Here is a 16,126-nt window from a genome sequence, read left to right as displayed (position 1 = left end):
AAACAGAAAAAGATATTCCAAAACGGAAAACACCATTCTTCTTTACTTTAAAAAGCCTTTCAAATCAGCAGCAATTATTTTTTACTTCATAGGCACTTTAACATACAAGTGGTGAGTACAGGACAAGCTTGACAAGTGCATATAGGCGTACTTTGTGCAAAGCAATTGAATCAAGTAAATCCTTCAGCTTTGAAGTAGTTTGTGATTTAAAAACCATAACAACTTCAGAGGCTCAAATTGAAAGTATTGACCACTTAAGAACACACTAAGAAAAAGGGTTCCGCTTGCTTCATATGAATGGGCTACACGTATTTCTGAGTTGCCTTTTCCCTCTGTGTCAAAATGAGTCTTTGTGCAAAACCATTCATACAAAACTGTGTTTCACCTAGAGGTTCGTTTCCATGCAAATCAAACCCATCGTCATATGCAAGGCTTTGCATGCGGACTGGTTTTAAAACAGAGGCACACGGTAACTCTAAAATAGCCTATTATTTGGTTTTGTTCTTTTTATACTGCATGTATGAAAACACTGTTATATTTTAGTATTGACTCGTGCCTACCTTGGTACAGACCCACTAAAGCTGTGTAGCCTAGTTAGTTTTCGAACACCATTTACCATGGACCGTGATCTTGCCCGAATTCCCTCTCTTTTTGATTTAGTACCAGCGACTGTGTCAACCTCCAGCTGTTTGTCTGCAAAAAAAAAAAAGATTTGTCATTGCAACATCAACAAATCAAGCAGATACTGTAGATGTACAGAACAAATAAAATCAACAGCTACGTGACACGAAGAAGAATACATGTAAGCACAACACTTGCTTGTTCAAAGCTGATCAAGGTTTCAATTTTGGTTAATATATGAAAATCATTACATGTACATGTATGTGTTCCGTAGTTTGACACTGGTCAAGGAAAAAGCTTGAAGAAAAAACTATAAACAGAAAACCAAACCAAAAAGTTACAAAACTGATATCAAAATTCACACTTAATCTCAGATTAACTAATTTGTCACTAGAACAACTAAGTGCAAATCTTCTTTAGACATGGATGACAACCAGAGGTAAAATGTTCTCTTCTCTAACACATGTATATTATTGACTATCTCAAAAAGTCACAAATACATGCACTAAAACTAGAGCTTTGGATATGCCACATAGACCAATGTATTTCACTTCAGTGTGTCAGTATTCAAGGAGCAGTATAGTAGTTGCTAATATGAACTGAGATTTTGAACAAAGTAGCTTATACATACTGCAGTTACCTGTGAAAGTGTTATATACCCAGGCAGACACTTGATTTCCAGACTGATTGCTCTCAGAAAAGTCTTTAAGTTCTCTATTTAATAATCTCTTAAATTTATTGGATGCCATTTCACTGACAGATGTATGCGTCTGTAGTGTCTCCAGTTGATACAATACCCAGTCCAGCTCATCAAGGGTATTGTTAGCCAACTAAAAGAAGCATAAAACAACATCAGTAAATAGAACAAAGACATGTACAAAAAGATCTTTAGCTAAAGGCAAAAGTAAAGTCTGTTTTCGGCCAAGTGGTCTATACAGCTGCAGCTTATCCCAGTTTCTGTAGGATGAAGTGACTAGGAGTAACTCTACTCCCCCCTGGATGGGTTGCTAGTCCATCCCAGGGTTACACCCCAGCATTAAATTCACTAGTACCCATTTATACACCCAGTGGAGAGAACATGGTGCAGTAACTCCAGCCAGAGCTCAAATCTTTTAGTGAAATCTTAAGTTAAGCAGAGATTACAACAATGCTGAGGTGGAAGTGTCATATTGTGGATGGTACACGTCCAATTATGGGATGTGTAAGTGTAAAATTAAATGGGAAGTTTCACTTCACGGGAGGTATCCCCATATGGATGTCTACATCCCTCCCACCCACCCATTCTCCCCTCTCCCTTGAACACCAGATAACAACTGATTAACAATCTAACACAGAAATCACAAGGCTACAACTATGTAGAAGTACCTGTCATGTCATTTACAGTGACAAGATATTGTAGGGAAAAAAAAATACTGAATGTAATGTAAAAGGAGATAATTTCTAAAGGAAACTGTTCACGTAATATCTAGTAAACATGTTACCTTTTGATAGCCCTCATCTCTTGGTAAATGAAGAGAACCTTGAAAAGGAAAATTATTTTTCTTTATTAGACCAGGTACATGCGAAATGCTGTGACATTCTGACAAAGTCAGCTACAGTAGATGCAAGTCAGTTATTTAATCCACTGAATCAAAATTTGTAAAACGGTCTGTGAAGATTTGTCAGAAAAAAATAAGGCATTTGATCTGAATGTGTTCTCTCCAAAAAGGGAAACAAAAAAACGTGAACACGAGTGCCTTTGTTACAAGCACATTTCATATTTGGGTCTGGGGATATCAATGTTTTGGGGATATTTTTTGGAGACATAAATTATGTTGTTTTCATTTATGTTATCTTCCATGCACCCACCATCACCCCCTCAATACTTAAACACGTGAATGAACAGAACAGATTGTTATGAAATGAGCTTGTACTGTCAATACCTGATGACATTCCAGAACCATTTAGCGTATCTTGTGCTAAATTGTTGTTTCGTAGAATGTGCGACCCTACAGATCCTCTCCTTCTGAAATGAAGACAAACAATAGTATTCTTAATTTGATTCAGAAAGTTATTCGAGAATTCATTCAAAGATTTATTCATGAATTCATCATAGAAATTTAAGGTATAAGTTAAGTCTGCATACGAGCCAAGTGGCCCATCAGGCCTGAACTTGTCCCAGTTTCAGTAGCATGAAGCGACTAAGAATATTCCAACCCTCCCCTGGATGGGATGCTAGTCCATCGCAGGGTTACTCCCAAGATTAAGTTTACCAGTAACCATTTAAACACCTGGGTGGGGAGGGGCACTGCGAGGGTTAAGAGTCTTGCCTGAGAACACAACGCAATGTCCCCAGCCAGGGCTCAAACCCAGACAGCTAGATCCAGAGACAAGCACACTAACCATAAGGCCGCTATGCCTCTCTTAATTTTAAGTATAGTACAAGCCTTATGTACAGTGTAAGTGAGGCACTCTACACTTGAACAACTTGATTCAATCCTTAATCATCAACAAAAAATTATATACAGCCTAATTTACTAATATGTCAGGGGTTCCATTAAGGGCCAGGAACTGAGCAAATTGACTGGCTGTGATGACGATTTTGCCCGCCTGGTTTGACCATCTAGACGAAAGTTTTTCCTAGAGTTAAGAAGTTCGATTCAAAACGTTTTGCCTGCCTGTGAAAACCAGTTGCCCTTGCCCATTAATGAAACTCCTGCATGTGCCCGGACTATTGAAACACCAAAGGGGTAACAGCGAAACAACAACAAGCACAGATCACAATGATTGATACAGATTGCAAATGACAAACTTAGATACACCATTACTGATGGCTTTCTTAAAACATCGACATAAAACTTACTTTTCTTTTTTAGCATTGGTCAGTGACATAAAATTGTTTCTAACATTTCTCAAACTTGAGAGAATCTGAAAAGAAACAAGACAAGCATACCATTAAGATACATGTAGAACACAAATTTCATGTAAACTGTTTATAACAACAATATTTCCGTAGAGGATAAACCATTACATTTTTGAGGGGGTTGGTCAACTTTTCTGAACATCATGTCCTACAGGAGTCTTTTTCATTAGGTTCCATGTTTTCCTTGCAAACAAGAAGTGCTGTTAAAGCTGATGAGCAAGATGCTTCATCAATCTCTCATGAACCCATTGTCTTTCAAACACTTTTTTGTTTTTTGTTTTCTTTACTGGAGAAAGAGAGAAATACAATTTCACTGACATAAGTGATCTATTAGATGACCCATAATTGAAATCTTTACTTATCATTTTTATGCTAAATGTATTTTTGTGGTGGTCCACATAGGGGATTCGTAGGGGTAGTCACTGGAATGGTCCGTAGGGCAGTCCGTGGAACCAGTCTACAGTGTGAGGTCCGCAGATCGGGGGTCAGTGGTTTCGGTTACCCACTTTCATGTTCTACTCTTCATTTTGCTGTATAAAACCCAAGTGTGTCACCACTCAAATCCAAGCACATTCATAAAGTGCTCTCTGTTTTTCAGCCTTTTACAAAGCATGAAAAATAACCCTCCCTTCACAAAATGTTTCCATTGACTTTTAGCTAATTAATATCACAATTTCAAAAAGAAAAGAAAGACAAACCTGAGCAAAAGGAGTGACTAACTCTTCTACTCGGGTTCTGAAGAGCAAAAGATACACGTTATTAATAATTATTATTCTTTTGAACGCAACATTTAACACCACACACTGTAACAATTAATGCAAAAGATATTTCAAAATCTATATTTCAAGAAACAAAAAGATAGCATAATAAAGGTGTTATTAGATATTTTAACATGTTGTATCAATGTGAATTTTTTTGCTTTGTGGTTTTTACATAAACAAAACAAAATTAAACTGTTAGATGGAAACATAGATATCTCCTTTTTGTTAATATTAAGCTTATTATATCAAGGTTAGAATGTAACACAATTTAATGAAGCCACCCTACAGTGTAAGGTTTTCTTGTGAGGAACTGAACCTGGCAGCTCTGAGGAATGGAAGTATCAGTATCAGTACGATGTTAACATACTGTAATAACCAGCGTGCAAAGAAAGTTGTTAGCTAACTCATACAATGAAAGAGCAAGTTGTCTGCCTGTTTTAGAAGACAATTCTAATGGTTAACAGTCCAAAACCCATATTATGTGCATTCTTAACAAAAAAATCAAGAATAATAATTAATTTTCCTTTCAAAAGCAACACATCAGCAACCATACTCTACAGTGTACACTTACATTACTCGCAAAAAAATTTACGCCTACAAAACACATTTTAGACTGAAACAACATCTGTGAAAATGACGGTTTTACAGCACCCTCAAGGTTTTACAGATACATTTACATGTACATTGATGGGAAAGTAAGAAAAATTCTATCAAGCTGTTATGTGTCTCAAGCAGTGTTTCAATTAGAGTTCGCTCCACAAAGGAAACTAGTGGCTTTGGAGCTATTTAAAAGTTGTACTATAAATTAACTTTGGATGCTTAAAATTTTGGACACCTAAAAATTTTGGATGGATTTAATTTTGGACACTTTTTTGTCTTAAATCCTTTGAAATTTGTTGTAAGTAACGTATCAGTGAAGAAAACTACATGTACAGTACATGTAATCAATTCAAGGATTCCCATATGAAATGTTGGCATACTCGTAAGTACAATTTAATTAAAAAATAACTGAATTTTGAATCTGACAGCTTCTAGGAGCCTAAGGACAGGTAACTTGTAGAGACAAAGATATCTACTCACCCCTCACTGAAAGAATGATGCCTTGACGTGACACATTTGGATGCCAATTCAAATTCACTGTCTGATTTGTAAAGGAATGACTCTCGTCGCTGTGTGGGAACTGGAAGGGTGAGCCTGTCTCCATCGGATCGCTCAACAGAGTCTTCTCCTTGAGATGAAAACTTTGTTCGCTCACGTTTCCTTGGAAAGCTGTCACACAAAAACAAACCATGACTATTAAAGGAGCTCAGTCACAACAGTTTAGAGCTACTTTGGCCACATATAAAATAACCTTAAATTGAGGGAAACCTGAAAATAGCAGGTTGCTAATATAGAGAAACACTAAACAGGTAGTGATAAACTATACAGGAACAAAGATGGTACAGGATGGAGAAGATTTAACATGAATTAAAGATGGCAAACTTAAAAAATTTATGCTAAATTTACACCCCTTAAAAATAAATTTGAGATTTCTTTTACATAGTCACATACTTTTAGTTACAATGTCCACTTTCATGTTTTATAATTATTGTGCTTTAAATTTGTGTTTTGGTTTTAGTGAAACTTTTTTATAAAACCAGTTTTAGATGACAATAAGAAATATCATGAGACAAAAGAGAACAAAAATCAATGACTGTTTTGAGAAGTTACGTAATAAAAACAAATTTTGATCATAGCATGCACATATCATTACATGTATAACCAGTATACTAATAGCAACACTTAATCTTTAATAGGTATCCACTGTTAGAGCCAAGTTGTGTTTCCTACAAAGGAAGTGTTCGCAGAGCAAGGAAAAAAGCATAGACTGCAGTTATGTATAAAAGATGTGTGCAAATTCTGAAGAAGTCAACTGTATAATAAATAAAAATACAATCAAAGGCTTGTAAGCTACCATCATAACTCTCTATTTTCTCTGATTCTCAAAATTCCAAGACGATGCAGTGTAAAAAAAAATTGCCACGACACAGGCCCCTCCTTCTCAGATTTAAAGGTTCCATTTGTAAATTTTTTTCTCACTGATTGAGACTGCAACCTTTATTATCATGATTGACCACGCCACAGCAGAGAGACTTGAATCTAAATGTTGAGATTCTGTGGCCTGAAACAATTTGGTAAAGCACACACCATTCATGACCTCCTAGAATTTGCATAGACTGCAACCCACATTTCAAATGTGCATTAATTCAGTTTAATTTTCACTTGTTTGCAGGGTCCATATCAGTTAAAGTACATAAAATGCACCCCACAAAATGCTACAGAAATGAAAGAGAACAGAATAATTTTTAACACCTAACTACAAATACAGTGTAGACTGCCAGGTGTTATTGCAGGTAATAAGGATAGCTTGGCCCTGATCATACAAAATTATTTGATACCTGATACTTGGTATTTGTAACAAGCAATTTACCAAACACAGTGAACATATATACATGTGCCTGTAAGTTCACTTCTATTTGCATTCTGTTATCTGCTGAGTATACAATTCACATCGTGAAAAAAAGGCGCTGATATTAACCTGACAAATAATTAATATTTCCTGTTAAATAAAGACTTCCTTGAGCTAACCCGTAGTTTTACTGCATTGGACTTACATGTACTGTGGCAAATACATGCATGTAGATGTATATTAGAAGTAGAACACTTGTAAATTTAGTGTATTTTACATGTAATGTATACAGCCTAAAGTATATTTATTGCAAAGAAGAAATGCTTTGATCACAAAATACATACTAAGCTTCCTGTACTCATGCATAAATAGTATAATTTGACCAGTATAATATTAAATGTTGCTAGTAAAATATTACCCTGTGGAAACACCTTCTTTGCTATCAACAGTTACAAATGCATTTTATACATGAACCTGTTCAAATCAGGGTTTAACAAAAAGAAAACTAAACATGTCCTTTGTGTACATTTGAATATTGCCCTTATCTTAATCCTTCACAAAATATCAAGGCATGAGAAAGGATTGCATAAATTTGATTCACATTTGAACAATATAAGGCAGGAGCTGTTCACTAAAACCAGATGTGTACAGTAACTTGAAAGTTTACAGTTAATGCTTGAAATAGGTGGAGTAGTCTAGACTGCATAACATAACATAACATACATTTGTAAAGGCATGAGCATGTGTACAGCTGTTGAAAATGGTAGAAAATTAGATAAAAGTCATTGATCATCTCAAATTTGAAACTTGATGCAACAGTAAAATGCAAATGTTTCTAAAACAGGATATGAAAAGTACTGATGTAAAGCTTATGACAAATTACATCAGATGTTACGAAATCCACATTTATATTTAGGGCTGAATCATCAATCTCACAAGCAGAATCAAGGCAGTCACAACTTAAGGTTATGTCCAAAAAGCAAGCATTTCTGGTGACTTATTTTTTAACATTACTAAAATAAACACTATTGCATACGTATGTGTATGAAATGATAAATCTACCAGAAAATATTGCTCATGAAACAATGAAGAAAATTTGAGTGTTTCTCGACACACAACATGAACCAACAGATCTATACATGTATGTCTTAGCAGTGAAAAAAAAAATAAAATCTATAGAAAGTTATTACTAACACTGTGGATAAAATGCTTGATTACAAACTTGAGCCAAGCTTTATCACACTGCTTCATCAATCATTGTTACTGATTTTAAATGGTTTAAAGTCTTGGTGTAGAAAGGTGGATAAATCAATTGGAAAATAAAATTACTATGCACAAGCATATAAATGGATCTAATGTTGTTACTAACATCACATCTTTCTTCCCACTGAGCAAGATTTTGACAAAACATTTTCAGAATACTCTCTCAGTTTCCAGATGAAATACTTTTCATATTTTGGTATTAAATTTCAGACAATAGGTATGACCTCTACAGAGCCTTCTGAATGTTCATTTACAGTAAACAGTGCTGTATAAAGTCTGTAGCACACCAAATAACAAATTGAAATAAGAACCCATTGCAATGTACAAAAAGAAGACATTGTCAAAACTGGGCAAAGAGCTTTCACTAACATCACACTAAACCCAGCAAAGATGAATCTTGTTGCAAAATGCAAATTCTAAAAACAGAAATCATGGTCAAGGCCGTTTTTCAAGCAACAGCAATTGCTATTTTTCACTGTGTTCGGTGAGGCGAAACAATCACAGTTCAAAAACACTGCTAGAGTAAATCCATATAAAAATTATCACAAGCAAAAGGTTTTGGGCCAAGCTAGCATGCAATACTGGTATATAGATGATCCGAGGTTTTCACAACGTATTTTACATAATTATGTAGATGTACTTGCAACATGAAATTTTCTTGTCACACTGATCTATCTTCAACATCCACAGAGATTTTAAGCATAAATCACTCTGCTTTACAGCAAAAGGTTTGGAGAATACTCAAGAAGCTTTTTAGTCTTGTGGTTGGCCTTGATAACTTCATCTCACAAGGCAACACTCACAACAGATTCAATTTAACTGTTATAATTGCACATAACCTATTTCTCAAGAAATACTACCAATGTTTTAGGCACAGAATACTTTGATTTAGTGATACCACCAGTCTTGGGATAAAATGCTTCAGTATCTAATTAGAGGAATTGGACCTAGTGAAATTACAACCCCACTGGAGGTAACACACAATTTCTCTGGATTGTCAGCCATGTTTAGTAAGGAACATTCATCTAAATACACACACAATTCGTTGAGGTTTCAAAAAAATTTCACTGCATTAGGCAGGTTATTCCTATTTGAATGGACACATCTTTCAGATAAAATAAATCTTCTAACTACAGAACAATCAGAAAGGAAAAGTAATGATAGAGCAACAGAAGAATATAAGTGATAATACCATGTTGAGGACTGCTTTTTTGAACCCACAGTTCCCATATTTCTGTATTCTTGTATTAGCATCGGACCAGGTGTTGAAGTTGTTTTTCACTCCCATGACAAATCCTACAAGATTTTCCATTGAACATTTTGCTTTCACATTGCCCTTCTACAGTTCTACAAAGGATGGAGTCGAGTAATTCCTATAAAACCCATTCTGGACCTATTTTTGCTTGAATATTTTGCTTTCAGGATAATATATCAAGGTAGAACTAGAGAGGACTCCATATATGGGCATGGCCTATTGTTTTAAATAATACTAAGCCAGCTGTGTTTGAGGTCCAAGCCTCCAGTCTTGCATAAATTACCTCGAATTATTAATATTACTATTATTATTATTATAATGTCAAAAATGTATCACGGCCTAGCTTCTACTGGAGCCCACAAAATTCAAACAACGTCTTTTATTGAACACAAAAATGTTCTTAATAATGTAAAATTTTATTGATCGACTACTGTAAAAAATTTGCATGGAAAAATACAATTTATTATATAATTAATTTTCTCTCTCTAAGAGGAAAACTTGCTACTCCTTGGTTATTTAACAAGCAAAGGGAAAAACAATATGAAAAAGGACACTGAAACAAGTAGTCGCTTTAAACCAATTTACTCTTGTTGTGCTGCAAATGTTGAGAGGTTATCAATCAACTTGTAACATACATAAACCAAACACAACTGCATGCATAATTTATAACTTTGTGTGCCATAGGAACTGGTGAGTTTTGGCTGGAATGCAAAGGTGTTTTGTTGCTTTTCATTGTACAAATATCAGGGCAAAAGCAAAAAAAAAATTATAACTGTCATATTAAGAATTTTCTGGGGCAGAAAATGTCAAGTTATCATACAAACTGGATGTAATTATAAACAAAGAGGCCTCATTCAAGATCTTGTTATGCAGGGCTGCAAAAGGGTGGTATGTAAATTTGACGTCCAAAGAGGGTGAATTGTTTACATTCAACAAAGTGCAAATTACTGACAAGCATTGAAGATTGTAAGGCCATACAATTATCAATGGGGTAGCCAATTAACGATTATTAACACTACTGAAAAATAAGAAAAACATACCCTGCCTGCTTTTTGATTTATAATCCAGGATTTTACTATTTCCAATTAAATTTTTCTTCCACTTGAAAAACAAACTCAAAATATTTCTACATTTACCAGTAAAAAGCTCCTGACTGTTAATTAACAACTGGCTTTTTGATGAAGACCGGTCTAATCACAAAAGCTATTGTTTAGAAAGCAGTTTGAATCCTCAAGGGGGTTATATAGGGACAGCAATTACAATAACAAAAGGAAAAAATCACTAATCTTCTATTTAGTGTAAAAGAGGCATGGTGTACTGTAGGTCAGCTCAAATAAAATGAACCATACTTTTAAAAACAACTAAGATAAATCAAAAAGAACTTTTAGAAATTTTTTTGACAATTGACATCAATTCATCAAATCCTTGAGTGGCTAGTATCAAATGCATTTAAAAAGAATTAATATGTTTTAAGATGATTTATTGTCACATTAACCTCACAGTTTAGTTATCAGAAACCTATTTGAAGTAAAGTCAACAAGTAGTTTGCACATAATTAACACCCCACTAAAATTTCCTACGAAAATAAGATTGCAAATTAAGTGCACTGTTAGTAGATTAACTAGTATTGTACACATAAAATATCACACAAGATTATATCTTAAGCTTTGGGACCCATAAGACAAGAACTTGAGCGATACATGTCAGGAGTTGTTTTGTAGATAATTCTGGTTAATAATGCAAAAAATAAATATAACTTGTTTACCAATTGTTTGCAGTAAATATGATATAGTTGTAAAGTGTAGTACTAAGCTGTTCATTAACCCAATTAAAAAAATATTAAGCAGATAAACTGATTTTTAACAGGAAAACCCTTAACTTGCATTATAACATTCTAAAGAAATGTAAAAATATATATGATAAATAATATATCAAACATAACTGCAAAAATATTTTTAAAATGTTAACTAACCCTCTTCAACTACCCCTCCCCCCACCTCCAACCCAAAAAAACACACAATTTACTAGTTCTGTCTCCCCCCCCCCTCCCCAACCCAAAAAGAGGGACACAATTTACTAGCATCTAGAGTTAACCTATGGCCCCCCGCCCAAAAAAAAAAAAAAAAGGAATCAACAGTGAATGTCTCCCAAAAATCATTTTAACCTCCCAGCACATTCAATTTATCATCAAGAGCCCTCCACACACTCTAACAGCTCCACCCCTCCCCCAATTTTAGCCATCATCAGAAATGGTTTTAGGGTCAGTGCGAAAGTCTCTCTCCCTACAACATGAAAGTGATGCACAGTTCCATTTCCATTGCCTAATAACAAGCCAATTTAATTTACAGTCAAGATCATTAACAAGCTGCAAACAATTAAACACAGTTTTGATTGGATCTCAGCTCCCAATTTAACACTATATCAGAGATGACAACTTAAAAATCAAAAACTGGAAGATTGTCAAGTACGGGAGACCGGAAGATTCAGTTTGTATCTGGGAGACTCCTGGATAATCCAGGAGAGTTGGCATAAATGTATATTAGTTAGACTTAACTACATTTAAAGGAAAGTACAAATTAATTATAATACAAGTCTAACAATGAAAGAATGTAGGAAACTGAATATCTGGCAAACCTTTTTGAGTCAACTAATAACTCAGAATTAATGAATGAAATGTCAATCTGCAGTAAAATTAAATGTACTAATTAAAATATATACTAGATACACTCTTGAATCCAACAAATCTTCAGAAAATTAAAACCATCACCTTTATAGCTGTAGCTACGTAGTTAATAAGATGTCAACTAACATCTAGGTACAGTGTTATTACCTGTGTGATTTACAATAATATTATTAATAAGCAGAACAACGTGGATGAGCTTGTTACATTTCCAGACTTGACAAAGGTTAATTTCCGGCCAAATTATATGATGTAAAGTGATTAGGGTACGCATATGGAATAGTCCTTGTAAAATGATAAAGGTGCCAGCAAATTTTCAGCGAGTCTCAAATCTCAGCATCTCAAACTACGATGAGCGACAAAAGTGTCAAGACACTTCATAGTAAAATTTGATTTTTGAGCATCTTAGAAACATTTCTCCCCCTTGCCCCAAAACAATGTTGATTTTTCTATTTCTAAGACTGCACAGACCACAGCGCCTACAACATTGAATTTGGGGGGCCAGGGGTATCAGAGAATTAACGCTAGATGCAAATAAAAGAGTATAAGAATAAGACGTTAAATATCCAAAAGCATCATTTTCTAAAACTGTTACTGTGTCTCAACTACTTTTGTTGCCCATTGAAGAGTCTCAGAATCTCGAACTCATAAAAAAATAAAGCCAGTCTCAGAATCTCATATTTTGAAATTTATTTTTACTTTTTAAGTTTTACAGGACCCCTTTGATAACAGTACTGATGGGTTTATCCTGTTTAAAAGTTTATTATTATTATTATTAAGCCAAGCAAAAGTTTGATCTGAATAAACCATAGAGAAAAAACAACAACTACACAACTCAACATCAAAACATCGCAATCTCTTCAGTTTCTGAAATTTCTGAAGCCCGTGAGCTTGAATAAATTCTCCTTGTAAATTGCTGTATTATGTCTGCTGGCAGTGCTCGTAAATATCCCAGATTTTTTAAACACAGTGCCTCGCGCTCAGATTTGAAAAAGAAAGTTGAGTCTCGGATTTTAAAATGGGGGTTTTGCGCCTCTGCGAGTCTCAGATTTTACCACTATATTCCCCTGCACAAGAAAACAACTCAACACAGGAATGTGGTTTGAATAAGCAAAAAGCAAGCAACAGTTTTAACTAACAAAGGCATTGGCATTAAGCCAAATAACAACTACTTGTATCTGGTAAAACAACACAGTATGCATTGACAACATACATGTAATGTATTACGAACAACATGTACAAAATGTAATAAGTTGAGCACTTATACGCGAGCGTAGTTTTGGTTTCAATATTGATAAACACCCTTGTGACTTAATAACAAAAAGTCCCTGAGCAGGTCTGCATTAGTGTTAAAAAATTTAAACTAAACCCAAGTGCAGCATACTCATTGATGTAGTAAAATGTAGCGCACAGTATTATTTTAATAAGTATTTTTCTTTAAGTTAACATAAGTTCAGAAAAGTGGCTAAATAATGCCCCCCACATTGCTTTGTTTCTTAGTTTTCTCTGGTTGACACAAAAATATTGGGATCCTTGACCTCTCACCCCAGCAGCAAGTACCTTCTACACTGTAGCTCTCTCTTTCTGCATAAATCTAGAACCACAAGCTGTGTATAACAAATCTATGTTAATTTTGGTAGCAATCCCAGTACTTTTTATACATGGATTAATACAAGGAAATACAAATAAATTTATCAAATCAGGATATATAATTCATAAAAAAATATGATAACCTGTTAAAATATTCTAAGAGCCACACCTGTGCATAAGGATTTTATTCTTGGCTTATTTTGATAAATCCAAGATCTTGTATTAAGTTCAAGTTTGAGAGGCAGTTTCAAGGTGTATACACTGTTATGGTCTCAGATATTTTAGCTGTAAACATGTAAATTCAGGACAAAAACAATATCTTTTCAATCAAAATTCTTAACCTTTAGGAGTTCTCTTTAAAGACCTAAGTCTGAAATCTATGTTAACATTGTTATACGTAGTTTTATCAGTTTCAAAAATGGAAAACAACTGTTCAGGTTTTATACCTACAGTGTAGTTGAACCGTGTGCATTTTGTAGGGCATGCTTAAAACATGATACGACAAAATGACAGAATGGCACTACGAGTAAGAATCAATACGAGGATAGAGGTGTCTGTTACGGTTAACCCTTACAATTACTGAGAGCTAACCACTGCTGAGTCTGTGATATTTAGGCTCACTAGAGTACTATTTAGGCCAGCCAGAGCACTAGCTAGGCTAACCGTAGTGCCATTTCACATACATGCCCTATTTTGTAATCTACAGTTTGCTCCTGTATATCACTGTATGTAGTTGCTATTTTATAAAAAATATGATTCATGTTTTTAGATGCACATCTGTCAAGTTTTAGATGTACTTACATGTACAGAGTGTTCAAGAGGCAAGACTTGCTCTCAGCTGTGCCTCAAGCAATTCTTAAGCTTCTCTCATGCACAGCTTACAACTCTCAACTGCACCCAAAACTCCTTATATGCATGCGATGCATGAACCCGTCGTTAGCACCTACTGTATGTCGCATAATTGACACGCGAATGATGCAGGTATCCAATTAATGGTATCCAGTAACAAAAAGTTAACATTGGATACCTGTGATTGCGCACCAATTCTGACCTTGACAATAGAATTTTTACGATTATCATCATTGTCGTCATAACTTTTATCACATGAGAGGAGAACTCAACAATAATTTAATTTAATTTAATTTAATTTAATTTAATTTAGACCAAGCCATGGATGGGAGGCAGTGGGAGGACAAGACGCAAAACTCTCTGGGAGGCAGTACTTAGTATCCAGTAGAGGGCAGCTGGAAGTAAGGTACCACCTGGGTGACAAATGCAGGACAAATTTCCAATATATTATTATATTTTGCAATGGATGAAAGCACCAAGAGGTGGAAAAAAGGTATGTGAAGTGAAAAGTTCAGATTCTCCTAATCTTCACTCCCTCCATGCACAGTGTATATCGCAGCGAGATATAATTATTCAGAAAATACCATAATACACCAGCTAAAATGACCACTGGCCATAATTCACTTCTGTTCATTAAAGCCTCATATTTCAACCAATGAGATACAATTCTGTTTACAAGACCCCCACTAGATATACGCCCTCTTGTATCCAATCTTTCCATACTGTCTTCCTAACATCCTCATAGAACATTCTATAGCACAAAGTAGAGGGTAGATCAAAGATATATTTAACCACAGTCGCTTCCTTACTATATATCTTTCAACAGAGTCTTGACATTTTATCTTTGTCAGCTCAATTACGAATGTTTTCTTTAGGCCATTTATACCCCACCCTCGCAGAGTTACTCTCCTCTAGTTATAAGTGTGAAAGATCATAAGCTAGATTAAGCATGAAATGACTACATTCCTTTTTATTTCCAAAATGTGATCTGGGGAACCTGATTCTAAACATGCAACTCCCTCCTGGGGTTAGTTTGGTTGTATATGTTCACAAGCAATGGGAAATATCTGAAAAGGGGGAAAAGGTATTATAACAATTAAAACACATGCAGTGGAACTCTGCTCATAAACTTGCTTAATGAAAAACTCTTCCTATCTCAAACAAAAGACATTTCCCTGGATAATTATTTTGGGCACATCTTATTCAGTCATTTCCTAAAAAAACCCACTTAATTATCTCAAACACCCTGATATTACAAATAGTTTGCATTTTCCCTTGACCTTTCTTCAAGTTAATGTAACACCCTGCTGTCTTCAAGTGTGGTGGTTAGTACAGCCATAAAGTACTGTAAATGAGAAACTACATTAAATTTATTATGTTTTGTCTTGGAATTCAGTGACTGTGCAGTAATATATCTTCAGTAAAGTATTTAACTAAAGATTCATTTAGGTTCCCACAAGCTGGAAATCAAAATCAGACATTTTTGTACCACACTTTACTTGTTAGACAAAAAACAGCCAACACATTACAATTTTCAAACCCCCTTTCTTAAACATTTCTATTCATTTAGTTTCCCTTTCAGCGAGTTGGGAACTCCTGCCGTACCATTATAACTCCTTTGCCTACATGTACTTTTTATCAGCCAGAAGAGGTATCATATTCAGGACTTCCATTAATGGCTGAGCACTGGGCAAATTGACTGACTGTGAGGATGATTATAGCCACCTGGTTTGACCATCTAGAGGAGAGTTTTTCT

General features: G+C 34.9%; 1 protein-coding gene across 9 annotated transcripts in view; it reads right to left on the bottom strand.

Moving 5' to 3' along the window:
- The window catches only part of LOC110045284 (3',5'-cyclic-AMP phosphodiesterase 4C-like), a 49,885-nt gene that overhangs the window by 9,754 nt on the left and 24,005 nt on the right, over positions 1-16,126 (bottom strand). For 7 of the 9 annotated variants that reach the window (XM_020750915.2, XM_020750923.2, XM_089286460.1 and 4 more), the window contains 7 exons: positions 5,365-5,553; positions 4,222-4,258; positions 3,464-3,528; positions 2,544-2,626; positions 2,103-2,140; positions 1,262-1,451; positions 561-693 (listed from right to left, as the gene is read on the bottom strand). In XM_020750915.2, coding sequence (XP_020606574.2) covers positions 561-693; positions 1,262-1,451; positions 2,103-2,140; positions 2,544-2,626; positions 3,464-3,528; positions 4,222-4,258; positions 5,365-5,553 — 735 coding nt within the window. Of the gene's footprint in view, positions 1-560; positions 694-1,261; positions 1,452-2,102; positions 2,141-2,543; positions 2,627-3,463; positions 3,529-4,221; positions 4,259-5,364; positions 5,554-9,188; positions 9,467-16,126 lie in introns of those variants that run through there. The other 2 variants (XM_020750931.2, XM_089286459.1) reach the window with 2 other exon arrangements.

This window comes from Orbicella faveolata, unplaced genomic scaffold (assembly GCF_042242905.1).
Source record: "Orbicella faveolata isolate gen_17 unplaced genomic scaffold, um_ofav_v1 contig_14, whole genome shotgun sequence".
Lineage (NCBI taxonomy): Eukaryota > Metazoa > Cnidaria > Anthozoa > Scleractinia > Merulinidae > Orbicella > Orbicella faveolata.
Note: the sequence above shows the minus strand (reverse complement) of the source record. Positions and strands in the feature narration are given on the sequence as shown.